General features: G+C 54.5%; 5 protein-coding genes across 5 annotated transcripts; 3 read left to right on the top strand and 2 right to left on the bottom strand.

Annotated features, from left to right (window-relative positions):
- Window positions 1–1,167: 1,167 nt before the first annotated feature.
- Window positions 1,168–4,533, top strand: MYCGRDRAFT_86264 (uncharacterized protein; the record flags this gene model as incomplete). The annotated part of the gene is made up of 3 exons (XM_003852409.1): window positions 1,168–1,954; window positions 2,063–4,305; window positions 4,369–4,533. The coding sequence occupies 3 exons, from the start codon at window positions 1,168–1,170 to the stop codon at window positions 4,531–4,533; spliced, it is 3,195 nt and encodes a 1,064-aa protein (XP_003852457.1).
- A 661-nt stretch (window positions 4,534–5,194) lies between these two features.
- On the top strand, window positions 5,195–6,131 carry MYCGRDRAFT_42801 (uncharacterized protein; the record flags this gene model as incomplete). Its single annotated transcript, XM_003852410.1, has 2 exons — window positions 5,195–5,447; window positions 5,518–6,131. The coding sequence occupies 2 exons, from the start codon at window positions 5,195–5,197 to the stop codon at window positions 6,129–6,131; spliced, it is 867 nt and encodes a 288-aa protein (XP_003852458.1).
- A 2,474-nt stretch (window positions 6,132–8,605) lies between these two features.
- On the top strand, window positions 8,606–9,998 carry EXG12 (putative glucan 1,3-beta-glucosidase; the record flags this gene model as incomplete). Its single annotated transcript, XM_003852411.1, has 1 exon — window positions 8,606–9,998. One exon carries the CDS (start codon window positions 8,699–8,701, stop codon window positions 9,953–9,955), a length of 1,257 nt encoding a protein of 418 aa, XP_003852459.1.
- Window positions 9,999–10,198: 200 nt separating this feature from the next.
- On the bottom strand, window positions 10,199–10,946 carry MYCGRDRAFT_100343 (uncharacterized protein; the record flags this gene model as incomplete). Its single annotated transcript, XM_003852307.1, has 2 exons — window positions 10,199–10,545; window positions 10,611–10,946. 2 exons carry the CDS (start codon window positions 10,944–10,946, stop codon window positions 10,354–10,356), a joined length of 528 nt encoding a protein of 175 aa, XP_003852355.1.
- Window positions 10,947–11,333: 387 nt separating this feature from the next.
- On the bottom strand, window positions 11,334–12,796 carry MYCGRDRAFT_93506 (uncharacterized protein; the record flags this gene model as incomplete). The annotated part of the gene is made up of 4 exons (XM_003852306.1): window positions 11,334–11,590; window positions 11,717–11,781; window positions 11,836–11,894; window positions 11,948–12,796. The coding sequence occupies 4 exons, from the start codon at window positions 12,794–12,796 to the stop codon at window positions 11,334–11,336; spliced, it is 1,230 nt and encodes a 409-aa protein (XP_003852354.1).
- Between the last annotated feature and the right edge of the window lie 51 nt (window positions 12,797–12,847).

The following is a 12,847-nucleotide window of genomic DNA, read 5'->3' as shown; positions in this document are numbered from 1 at the left end:
TTCTATACGGTATTGAAAATCCGACTGGCTACCCAGAGGTCCCCCCAAAATCCGAAGTAGGTTCGTGGGAGTTGTGATGGGTCTTTTTTTTGTTGGTTTCGATGTTGTTGTCTTTTTGTCGTCGTTTGGTTTTGCTATTGTGATGTGGATGGGAGCTAGGCGGAATGAGGACGAGTCCGGCGTGGAACGCGCAAAACTTTTGACTTTTTGACCAAAAACAGAAGGGTTGGTGCCAATCGGAGCAAAGCAGCGCTCACGAAGGACACGTAGCAAGTGTGGTTGATGCATGGTGTTCTGAAAGCGGGCTGATTGATAATTGACAATGCCGCTCTCATGGCCTGGCAGAACAGGATTCGGCGGCCTCGGAAGGCCGAGCATCACGGCTGCGAAGCCCATTCTTGAAACACGAAAAACAATGAAAACACGAAAGACAATGGAAACACGAAAGACAATCGAGAAATTGAACAGCATACTTCCCGGGGACAGGTGACACATTCTGACCTTGGTGATCAAGCAACATGCCACATTCTGTAGCTGGAGCTCAGCAGACGTTGCGCGGGACACGGACAATAAGGACAAGGCTCGAGGCAAATGCGAAAGGCCAAGGACGGCTTTCATACGAGGCTCCGTCGTAACACGCACACATAGCGAAAACTCTTCCAAACACGCCGCTGATACGATGCCCGTCGATTGTGTAGGAGACATTGGGTTGAGTGGACCAGGAGTCGTGTTCGTCCGTCTCTGCTGGCCGGATGCGTAGGTCCAGCCCGAGGATGCAAGGCCATTCCGAATCCCTCAGCCGCTCGAGATATGTCTTGATAGCATTTCGAACAATTATGTCAATTGACATGTGAGAATGAGAAGGTCGATGGCAGCAGGTGAGGTGTAAACGCTGGTCTTGGCGGGAGAGTCCGAGCTCGTCGGCCAGATCGTGCCGTCATCGGCTTTGGAGGCGAAAGAGAGCTCGAGTCCAGCCCAAAGAGACCGACGACCGATCATTGATTTGTTAAGCAAGACTATACACTACTGTGCTATCGGACCTTACGCCCCTCGTCCGCTTCTGTCGTTCTCTCTTCAATCCATTGTACAGTCCTATCATCAACGACATCCTCGCATCTGACGGTCTATTCCCCCATCGAATAACCCTCCCAACTGGGCCGCGAGAGCATGGTTTACGGTCGAGGCGCTGCATGGCGGGCAGCACTGCGACAGTCACCTACGCGCGCGTACACGACTGCAAGAGCACCATGTAGGATATACCAGACGCAGCTGTCTGCACGATTACCATCGCCACAATCCTTAAGCACGAGACCGCAATCCTACCTGCGCACGACCATCCCACTGTCACGCGACTTCTCCACATCTCCGGCGCGGCGGAAGGAGAAGCTTCCACCGACCGCAGAAGAGCTCGTCGAGGAAGCAGAGAAACAGGTGGAGAAGGAGGACCAGGCAGAGGCGAAGAGCAAGACTTCGGAGCCTACACCGATTCCTGGACTGACGGATGGCAAGGCATCAGCAGCAGGAGGTGCAGGTGGTGGCGAGTCTGGATCAGGTAGCGGTGGCGATGGGCCTGGACGAAAGCGGAAGAACGAGAAGCGAGAGCTCGCAAAGCCTCAAGTACCGGATGTGTACCCTCAGGTTCTTGCGATCCCGATTGCACAACGGCCACTTTTCCCTGGCTTCTACAAAGCTATCACGATTCGAGATCCGAACGTTGTCGCGGCAGTGCAGGAGCTGTTGAAGCGAGGGCAGAGCTATGTCGGAGCCTTTTTGTTGAAGGATCAGGATAGCAGCCAGGATGTCATCAACGATCCGAGTGAGGTGTACGATGTGGGAACCTTCTGCCAGGTAACTGGTGCTTTCCCAGCCGGACACGGCGAGGAGAAGGCTTTGCAGGCTGTGCTCTATCCTCACAGAAGGATAAAGCTGAGTGAGCTCATTCCACCGAATCGAGGTCCGCCAGCGGCACCCCAACCAGAATCAGCGTCAACGTCGGTACCATCTTCAGCATCTCAGGCGACCATCGAGGACGTGCCCGAGGAGGCTCAAGCCAAGACTGAAGCGGAGGAGAAGAAGGGCGATGTGGTGGCAAGCTTTGAGGAATCCGCGGCTGAGAAAGAGGCGAAGGAGAAGGACAACAAGCTGCAGCTGCAGCAGCCGACGGACTTCTTGCGAGACTGGCCAGTCAGTCTGGTGAAGGTGGATAACCTCGCCGACGAGCCGTTTGACAAGCGCTCGCCAACAATTCGCGCTTTGATCTCGGAGATTGTCAACACCTGCAAGGAGATTGGCAGTGTCAACACATTGTTCAGAGATCATGTCTCTGCCTTTGCGATGTCTCAGTCCGCAGCCAACATCGCGGATGAGCCCGCGAAGCTCGCCGATTTTGCTGCTGCGGTTTCTGGCGGTGAGATGGAGGAGGCTCAAGCAGTCTTGGCTTCCCTTAACATCGAACAGCGACTCAGCAAGGCGCTCGAGGTCATCAAGAAAGAGCACATGAACGCACAACTCAGCAGCAAGATTTCGAAAGATGTCGAGAGCAAGATCCAAAAGCGTCAGCGCGAGTACTGGCTGATGGAGCAGATGAAGGGTATCCGACGTGAGCTTGGCCTAGAGAGTGACGGAAAAGACAAGCTCGTGGAGAAGTTCAAGGAGAAGGGCTCGAAGTTGGCTATGCCGGAGGTCGTCAAGAAGGTCTTCGATGAGGAGCTTAACAAGCTGGCTCACCTTGAACCCGCAGCAAGCGAGTTCAACGTGACGAGAAATTACCTCGACTGGCTCACGCAGATTCCGTGGGGTCAAAGGAGTGCTGAGAACTTTGGCATTCAGCACGCTCAGGAGGTCCTGGATGAGGATCACCACGGTCTGAAGGACGTCAAGGATCGCATCCTCGAGTTCATCGCGGTTGGAAAACTGCGTGGCACTGTCGAGGGCAAGATTTTGTGCATGGTCGGACCTCCTGGTGTCGGAAAGACGAGTATCGGCAAGTCGATCGCAAGAGCGCTCAACAGGCAGTACTACCGCTTCAGTGTTGGTGGTCTGACTGATGTTGCTGAGATCAAGGGTCATCGACGAACATATGTTGGTGCTCTGCCCGGTCGCATCATCCAGGCGCTGAAGAAATGCCAGACTGAGAACCCTCTCATTCTGATCGATGAGGTCGACAAGATTGGCCGCGGTCACCAGGGCGATCCGTCAAGTGCGCTTCTCGAATTGCTGGACCCCGAACAGAACAACTCCTTCTTGGATCACTACATGGACGTGCCGGTGGATCTTTCCAAGGTCCTCTTTGTTTGCACAGCCAACATGACCGATACGATCCCACGCCCCCTCCTCGATCGAATGGAGATGATCGAACTCTCCGGCTATGTCGCTGACGAGAAGATGGCCATTGCCGAACGCTACCTGGCACCTCAGGCCAAGGAGCTCAGTGGTCTGAAAGACGTCGATGTCGACCTCAGCAAAGACGCCATCAACGAGCTCATCAACAAGTACTGCCGCGAATCCGGTGTTCGCAACCTGAAGAAGCAGATTGAAAAGGTCTACCGCAAGTCCGCATTGAAGATCATCCAGGACCTCGGCGAGGAGGTCCTGTCCGAAGACAAAGCGCTCACAGAAGAAGGCAAAGCTGCCGCCGAGGAGTCCAAGAAGGACGACACTGAGGTCAATGTCACTCCCGAGACCATCGAGCAGGAGACCACCGAGGTCCCACGTGTGGCTCTCAATGTCCCTGACAGCGTGCACGTGAACATCACCTCCGAGAATCTGAAAGACTACGTTGGCCCTCCCGTCTTCACCTCCGACCGTCTTTACGATGTCACTCCACCTGGTGTAGCAATGGGTCTCGCCTGGACGCAAATGGGTGGTGCCGCACTATACGTGGAATGCATCTTACAGAACGCTCTACGATACAACTCCTCCCCTGGCTTGGAGCGAACTGGAAACCTCAAGGCAGTGATGAAAGAGTCCACGCTCATCGCCTACTCGTTTGCTAAGGGCTTGCTGGCGAAGCAGTTTCCTGGTAATAAGTTCTTCGAGAAGGCAAGACTTCACTTGCATTGCCCCGAGGGTGCTGTGCAGAAAGATGGACCGAGTGCCGGTATCACGATGGCGACGAGTATGCTGAGTTTGGCGCTGGACCGACCGCTGGACCCAACGATTGCGATGACGGGTGAGCTGACGGTTACGGGTAAGGTTTTGAGGATTGGAGGGTTGAGGGAGAAGACTGTCGCGGCACGACGAGCGGGCGCGAGAATGGTCATCTTCCCGAGGGACAATTTGAGTGATTGGATTGAGTTGCCGGAGGTGAGTATCTGCTTTTTGTTTTCTGAATGATTTGTGGGAGTCAAGCTAACGTTGTGACTGCAGAACATCAAAGCAGGCATCGAAGGCAAGCCGGTCGACTGGTACTCGGACGTCTTCAAGCTTGTGTTTAACGACATCGATGAGTCGCAGGTCAATGGACTTTGGAAGAAGGAGCTCGCTAAGCCGCCGAAGGAAGAGAGGGAAAAGGAGGATGGCCATGACGATTAGAATTGTATACGATGCGATCTCGGACCGCGAAGCATCACGATCTCTGGCCTCCCAGCGAAGCGTCAGACGTGGACATCTATTCGACATCATCAGCTCATGCAATGCGTTCGATTCGAACATCACGTCCCAGGACGACGTCCATCACTCCGCTCAGAAAATGTATATACAGGCCGACAAAGGTGGAGAGAAGCGAAGGATGAATGAGCCACGGAGGCTTTTGGTGTTGAACAATGTCATCTGCCATGGCTTCGATTCCAGATGTATTGATAGAATGGGAGACAGAAGCTGCCTTGTATATAGAGCGATAAAATGAGGACGTTTGACATGAAGGCACCTTTCCAGCCGGAGGAAAGTGCTTGTTGGCCGGCGGTGTCGACATACCCGCCGCTGCTTTCGAGCTTGAAGATGCCTGTTCTAGTAATGAATTTAGCAGCATCGATCACTCGCCTTGCAAAGCAGAAGTAGTTTGCAGCATTGACAAACGCGATCGACTCGTTGACAGAATGTCATCCCCAGCTGCATCCCACAGCCGAGGCGACGATCAGCAACGACATCTCCCCACCAAGTCATCCTCGACCTTTCCATCACACACTCCATATCCTAGAACACCTCCAACACCCATCCTGCACCAAGAAAAGACCATCAGCAATTGAAAGAAACCATGCCTCCAATCTCCTTCAAACCCTCTAAACTCACCCAGCCTCAACCGCCAACAAAACACACCCTCATTTCCTACCCCTCCCCCGGCGTCCTGCTTGTAACAATTAATCGCCCAAAAGAACTCAATTGCCTGCACACAGCCGCCAACCATGAACTCGAAGCGATCTGGTCCTGGCTCGATGTCGAACCAAGCTTATCTGTCGGAATCCTCACGGGAACGGGGCGGGCATTTTGCGCTGGTGCGGATTTAAAGGGTATATCATCCTCTCCCCTCCTCTACCCTCGCAACTCTGTTCAACATTGTACTGATATGAAGGCACACAGAATGGAACGCAGCCAACAAATCCTCCACACCGCGAACCATGCCTCCCTCCGGGTTCGGCGCCCTCTCCCGCCGCTCCGGCAAGAAACCCATCCTCGCCGCCGTCAACGGAATCTGCTACGGCGGCGGGTGCGAAATGATCATCAACGCAGACATGGTGATCGCTTCTTCCCGTGCGACCTTTGCCTTGCCAGAAGTCAAAATCGGAGTCGTCGCTGCCGCTGGAGCTCTGCCACGTTTGATCCGTACGGTGGGCAAGCCGAGGGCGATGGAGATGGCTCTTACGGGTAGGCCGGTGAGCGCGAGGGAAGCGGAGAGGTGGGGTTTGGTTAATTGTGTTGTTGAGGACGGGGAGGAGAAAGGGAGTAGGCAGGGAGAGGGAGTGGTGGCGAAGGCGGTGGAGTTGGCGGGTTTGATTGCGGGGAATAGTCCGGATGCGGTGAGGGTTAGTCGAGAGGGCGTCATGTTGGGGTGGGAGGGGATAGGGGTCGAGGAAGGGACGGAGAGGGTGTTGGAGCAGTGGATGCCCAAGTTGAGTAAAGGAGAGAATCTGAAGGAGGGAGTGAGGGCGTTTGTGGAGAAGAGGAAGCCGAAGTGGGTGGCTTCGAAGTTGTAGGGTCGATGTGGCGGTGGAGCGGGAGGTCATCGTGGACCGCTATCGTTCTGGATCTGCCATTGCCACGAGGGAGGCGCTCGTGGGAGTCTTCGACGAGCAACGGACAAGCCTTCGACAGGGTCAATCGCTGTCCAACACTCTTGTTGTCGTCCAGCTTCGAGAGTAAAGCACTGTCCGTGGAACCTGCCTTCCACTTACCAGGCTAAACGAATATATCGTCGAGCTTACCAGAGCCCGACAGTCTCCACTCCAACACTAGCGGCAAGTCCGTCCAAATTTAGGAAATGAAGTGAAGACGAGAAGGGGACGTCGGCGAAGGGACGGGAAGGCGGCGGGATGTAAACGCCGACTGGGCGGGAAAGTTGTTGTAGCACAAAACGTCAACAAACTTCTTCCACGTCACCTTGTCCCGTACATCATCTCAACACATCTCACGCTTCTCTTCTCTTCGATCAACCAGTACGACCAGCACGACGTCTGTTCTTCCCACCTGGTCTTGGTGCTCATCCGACGTCTTCACCATCACCGATGTCGTCGACTTCCTCTTCAACTCGACTTCAGCTCATGAACCTCCATCTCCAAGTTTGACGCGTTCTCTTTGCTGATAGATCCCAGGGCAACGAGCTACAAGTCCACGCCGTCGACGAGAGCATCACTTAGAGCAAACAGCTTCCCTCCAGGACATGCACCGTCTCCTCCGACTCCGCAGTCGATTCACAGGCCAGACCATCGATCTTCTGGCCAAATTGGCCTTCGAAGGCGACGAGTCCTGGTCAGCCCTTCATGCCAATCGTCCGCCGGCCTTTGATGACGATACAACTCTGTCATAACTCCCTGAAGGAGCCCGATTCTCTGTCGGATCTCAACATCCCGACTCTCTCGTCTTCCCAAGACAGTCTGGGTCCAATACTCTGCCGCCACCGTTGTCCGCGCTACTGTACCTCCACACCTCTACCAGCCAGGCTCCTTGCCCTCGGGATTGCAGCAATGAAAGGGCTCCAGCGAACTGACGCTCAATCCGCCTCGGCCAGCAACATCCGAAACATCAAACCAGCCATCCCTGACCTGCACTGACTCGACACCACCCCTCTGGCCAACGATCGGACGAAGCATGGCGAGGACAGCACCAGGGCGGAGACTCATATTCAGGCGTAGATCATGGCAGCCATCACTCCCCCGTGGCGCAATTGGCTAGCGCGTTCGACTGTTATCTGCCAGCAGACAACGATCGGGAGGTTCATAGTTCGACCCTATGCGGGGGAGCTGATGCTTTCCTTTTGCACTTTTGACATCGTGGAGTGGTTCTTGTGGAAGAGGAACATTTTTGCCCTGTTCGGGGGGCTTGAGTGGTTGTCTGCTTGCTTTGTGGCCGCAGGGTGAGCAGTCCTCGCTTTTTGCAAAGCCGTTCGCTGAACTCTATTCTCACGGAAGCATACCGAGGTACGTCGACCTGAATCACCAATGCTAAGGTTCTCCCGAGGGCAACTTTTGCTCTCATCTATCTTTGCTAATCATAAAGCGTTCGACTGCGCGCTCACTTGCAGTTCCGAAGCAAGATGGTATCGGTGAGAATCGCACCGTTGACGGCGAGTTCGGCGAGCTGGTCACAGCTTCGACTCGGCGTAATCCTGGACGGCGTTTCAATAACGTCGACTTCTCATGGATGTTCTGCGAAACACACAATCCGACCTCGGTCGAAGGGAGCAGATTGTCGTTCCCCGGACGCGGTGTGACAAAGTTCGAGGAAGCTTTGTAACTTATCAACAAGCATTTGAGAATCATGAGATCACCGACCGTTGGCTGAGACCTGTGCTTCCTGGAGAACATAACATCACTTGCCGAGGACTACCACCCGAGCAGCAATTGGAGGGTACTTGGTATTCATCGATTGAGATGCTGGCTCACGAGGGAGGCACATGCTTTCTGCAGTATGCTTCTCTTCTTCATCGGTCCAGTTCCTCAGTTTGATGAGATGCTTATTACAGAATGCGTCGCGAATCTGTTCTCATCTCTCATCTCTCAAGACTCTCATCACGCCTGCCTCGGGTCGGCCACTCACGAGCCCGGCAATTCATTGACATTTGCCTCATCGCAGATGAGCTCGGTCAGTGGTTGCCGTGCGAAATCTAGAGTTCTATAGACGACTCGACAGAGTTTACCCGTTCCTGATGAACCATCAAACCAGTCCGATCGAGTGGAGCACACTGCCGAGCAACGCCAACGGCCCATTCATTCACCCAATCCCGTCCAACGGCGCCTTCCTCCCGCGCGGGCTCTATCGATCTTGGCAAAGACCTCATTTAACCATTACCCTTTTGAGCACCAACACATCCATAGCGGCCAACTCGGCCGTCGTCTAACAACCTCCAATTTGCGTGAGGCGCAAATCGCGTTGTATAGGGCAGCCATGCCAAATTCGATCAAAATGCGAGTCTTGTCCCCACCGCGCGCTCGGTTTCTTCGTCCATCGCTTTCGCACGCTTCACCAACGACTCCCCAAGCCATTCTTTCAACGACAGCCCGCTTCACTCGTTCAGCGGCTATCATCACGGTATTCTCATATCACAATGGGTGTCTACACTGTCGCGGCGCTTCTTGCGTCTGGCCTGTTGGCCAATGCCGTTCCTCACGCCGGCAATGAGCACCAGCATGCTCACCTCCACAAGAGGCACAGCAACTACACCGTTCCTGCGGTCGTTGTCCAGGCCGACGAGTGCGCCTACGAGACGTACACCAAGACATGGTACGGCGAGCCAACCATGGCTATGGATACACCAGCCTCGACCTACGTCGCTCCTCCTCCAGCTTCGACCTATGTTGCTCCTCCTCCAGCCTCGACATACGTTGCTCCTCCACCCGCTACGACCTCCAAGGCTCCTCCAGTCTACGTTGCGCCGACGCCCGCAACGTACGAGGCACCGGTCTCCTCATCAGCACCGGCCTACTCTGCCCCTGCATACTCCGTGCCAGCCATCGCCAAGCAGGTCCTCAACGACGTCCACGCGGCCATCACGCCCAGCGGCAACAAGTGGGCCATGACCTACACTCCCTACGCGCAGGACGGCACATGCAAGTCCGCCAGCGACGTCGCCTCCGACATCAAGTCGATCAAGTCCATGGGCTTCACTACCGTTCGCATCTACGCGACCGACTGCTCCGGCCCAGAGAACGTCGGCGCTGCCTGCGCCGCCGAGGGTCTCAAGATTATCCTCGGAGTGTACATCGATGGGTCCGGCATCTCCGGTACCTGCCACGAGCAGATCAGCACCTTGACCACCTGGGGCGCGGATAACTGGTCCATGGTTGAGATGGTCGTTGTCGGAAACGAGGCCGTCTTCCAAGGACACACCGATGCCGGCTCGCTCGCCGCGTTCATCAGCGACACCAAGTCCAAGTTCCAGGCTGCTGGCTACACCGGTCCCGTCACTACCACCGAGACCGTCGCCGTCATCGTCGAGAACGCCGCCATCTTCTGCCCTGTCATCGACTGCGTCGCCGCCAACATCCACCCATACTTCAACGGCGCAGTCGCTGCCTCCGGTGCCGGTGACTTTGTCAAGACGGAGTTGGCTCTCCTCGAGTCTGCCTGCCCTGGCAAGGACACCTACAACCTCGAGACTGGCTGGCCATCCGCCGGTAACGCCAACGGAGCTGCCATTCCCGGTACCGCCGAGCAGAAGGAGGCCATTGACTCGATCGTTGCCGTCTGTGGCTCCAAGTCCGCTATCTTCTCCTTCGAGAACGACACCTGGAAGGCCGCCGGTAACCTCGGTGTTGAGCAATACTGGGGTGCTTCTTCAGTCTTCGCCGCTCCTTCGTACTAGATGTAATGATTGGCAATGAATGTTCAGCTCGAGCGAGCGAGGGTTGCTGAGAGCTTGGAGTTGTTGGAGAATGATTTCTGGTTTGATATCACGGCAGATGCGTTGAATGGATTTACGGCACAAACTTACTTCTTGCGGCATATATTGAGACGGCTGCGGCGACGGCGCTTCGATTTTTCGGAGTCGCCTGTCCTTCGGGGACATATTTCGTATTGACAGGCCAGCTATGCAATTTTGCATATTCGATGAATGGCAATTGAAAACTTCTTTGATCCTTCATGTTCCAGATTCCAGACTTCATCGTGCCATAGCTTCGTGACACCCAATCTCCTGTCTGCTGCGAGTGGCGTTATGAAGTCCTGTTGGCTTGGTCCGATAGTGTGCTGCGTTGAGCAATATCACATCTCGCCGCACTGCGCGACCGTGACATCCGATGCAGGTTTCTCTCCTCTGAGGCGGACGCTCTCAATTTTCCTGACGACATCCATGCCCTCCACCACTTTACCGAATACCACGTGCTTGCCGTTAAGATGAGGCGTCGGCGCACAAGTTATGAAGAATTGCGAGCCATTGCTGTCCTTTCCAGAGTTCTAGAAAATATCATCAGTCCATCTTCGCTCAATCGAACAATGTTGGATAGCAGCATAAAACTCACCGCCATACTCAACAACCCCGCCTCAGTATGTTTCCGCTCGAAATTCTCATCCGCAAAACTGCGCGTGCCATAGATACTGATCGAGCCGGTCCCATCGCCGTTCAAAAAGTCTCCACCCTGCAGCATGAAATCCTTGATGACTCGGTGAAATTTGCTGCCTTTGTAGCCTTGCGGTCGTCCGGTTGTGCCTTTTGTTTCGCCGGTGCAGAATTGGCGGAAGTTCTCGGCGGTGCGAGGAGTCACGTCGGCGAAGAGTTCGAACTTGATGCGGCCGAGAGGTTCGCCGCCGAGGGCGATGTCGAAGAAGCAGATGGGATTTTGGTTTGGGGTGGCCATGATGTTTTGTGATTGAGGTGATGAATGTTGGTGATCAGGAATGGAGGTGCGGTCGAAGTGAAGCCAGGGTTCAGGCATGTGAAGACACTCGGACGGCAGGCATCACGCATTCAATATTCGAAACATTCACCGAAAAGATTGCAAGTGATAGCTAGACATACGCAGTCAATTCTCTGACTCTTTATGCACCGAGATTCATCTTCGTTCTACCAGTCGTTCATTTGATTGCGGTCGGTCATTAAGGTACATTAGGACGGTCATCATGCTCATGCTCGCGACCACGGAATGGCATGCTGCGATCCATACCGTATCCCTCGTAGCGCATCATTCACATTTACGAACAACTCGACGCTGCGTCGCTCCACCTCTTTCGTGAGTTTAGTCATATCACATGATCGTGCAGCGAGCGGGATGATAGCTGCTCCTGAAATGAGGTTCCACGTCGGCCGTGGTGGAAAGACGAGTGGCCCAGCTCGTCAGCTGCGCTGAAACATTCGACCCAGAGGCGTAATGATGCTGCTCTTTGGGCGCTGTTGACTCTGGAGCATCCGCTTGCTCGTTGGCGTCTTGTATTGAGTTAGCGCTGTGAATGCGCACCGTAGTAGTTGTCCATCGCTCGCCAGGATGAAACAAATCGGCAAAAGCTAGAAAGATAGTCACCAGCTGCGCTTCAGTTTTCGAGAAGCTGAAGCGCACTCTTGAATGCATCCACGACTTTGACGTCTGCAGTCGGTTAGCTTCGCTCCTGAGGATTGGCACGAGCAACTCACAGTGCACTCGCTTCTCCTCAAGTTGTCGCTCTTCATTTTGGACGTAGGCTTGCTGGGTCTTCAGACTACAAGCAAGATGTGTCAGCTTTGTACACAGGCCCGGTGAGGTGATCACAAACCGCTTGAAAGAACGATCGACCTCTTTACCGCAGCCGGTTTGTGCCCACACGTTGAAGTACTTGTCAATGGTCAGCAGAAACATCGCCACATATAACGCGACTACGAACACACCTTGCTCAACTCCCTGAATTCTTTGAGAATGCCGTGTTCTTCGGCGGTAGCTTTGTTCATCTTTTCGTGATATTGTATCAAGAGCTCATCCCAGTCAAATGCCTGTATTCGTTCTTCCGGTCGGCTTGATCTTGTCGAAGATGAAGCATCGGATTCCTGCTCTGACTCTCCGAGATCTGATTCTGTATGAGACGAGACTGAAGCAGCAGTGACTTTCGGCTGCTGTGGGTGAGATGGTAAAGCCGAGGCCTTCAAGCCGATGTTGTCGCCTTGGCCTGACGGCGGCCTTGACTCGGGGGGACAAGGTGTGGTGAGTGGAGCATCATGGTACGACTGTGTACTCTGAGTCTGAGTGTCTTGACGAATGGTCGCTGAAGTGTCACGTGAGACTCGAAAATGCTCGTCTTGATAAACAGGTGAGGCATTGATGGCGCCTGGCAGTGCGCTGCTTGACTGATCTTGATCGGCCATGGCCATCTCATCACGGGTTCGCTTTCGAGCCTGAGATGCAGATATTTTTGGAGGACCCATCACTTCTTGCGGTTGAGACATGCCTTCCTTTGATTGCGGCGGCGAGCTTGGCATCGCAGCATCTTGCTCGTCGGAATTGTCTTGCGGATCTTCTGGCGATAGACTCTCGTCGCTCGAGGCCAACAACACCTCCGCGACCTCTGCACCGTCGTGATCCTCGTGATCTCTCGATGTCACCGACATGTCTCTCGAATGTCCTCCGTGTCGATGATGAGAGTCGTTGAGGAAGTCAAGATTGCTGACCAGAAGTCGAAGGTGGAGGCGGAGATGCAGAAGGCACGAAGCGCGGCGCGTGACGTGCTCACCAGATCGCGTCATCACGTGGGCAGCGGCGATGGTACTACTTCACCTTTCCATTTCATCTGCGAC

Source organism: Zymoseptoria tritici, chromosome 5 (genome assembly GCF_000219625.1).
Source record: "Zymoseptoria tritici IPO323 chromosome 5, whole genome shotgun sequence".
Taxonomy (NCBI): Eukaryota; Fungi; Ascomycota; class Dothideomycetes; order Mycosphaerellales; family Mycosphaerellaceae; genus Zymoseptoria; species Zymoseptoria tritici.
This window is presented reverse-complemented; position numbering and strand designations above follow the sequence as displayed.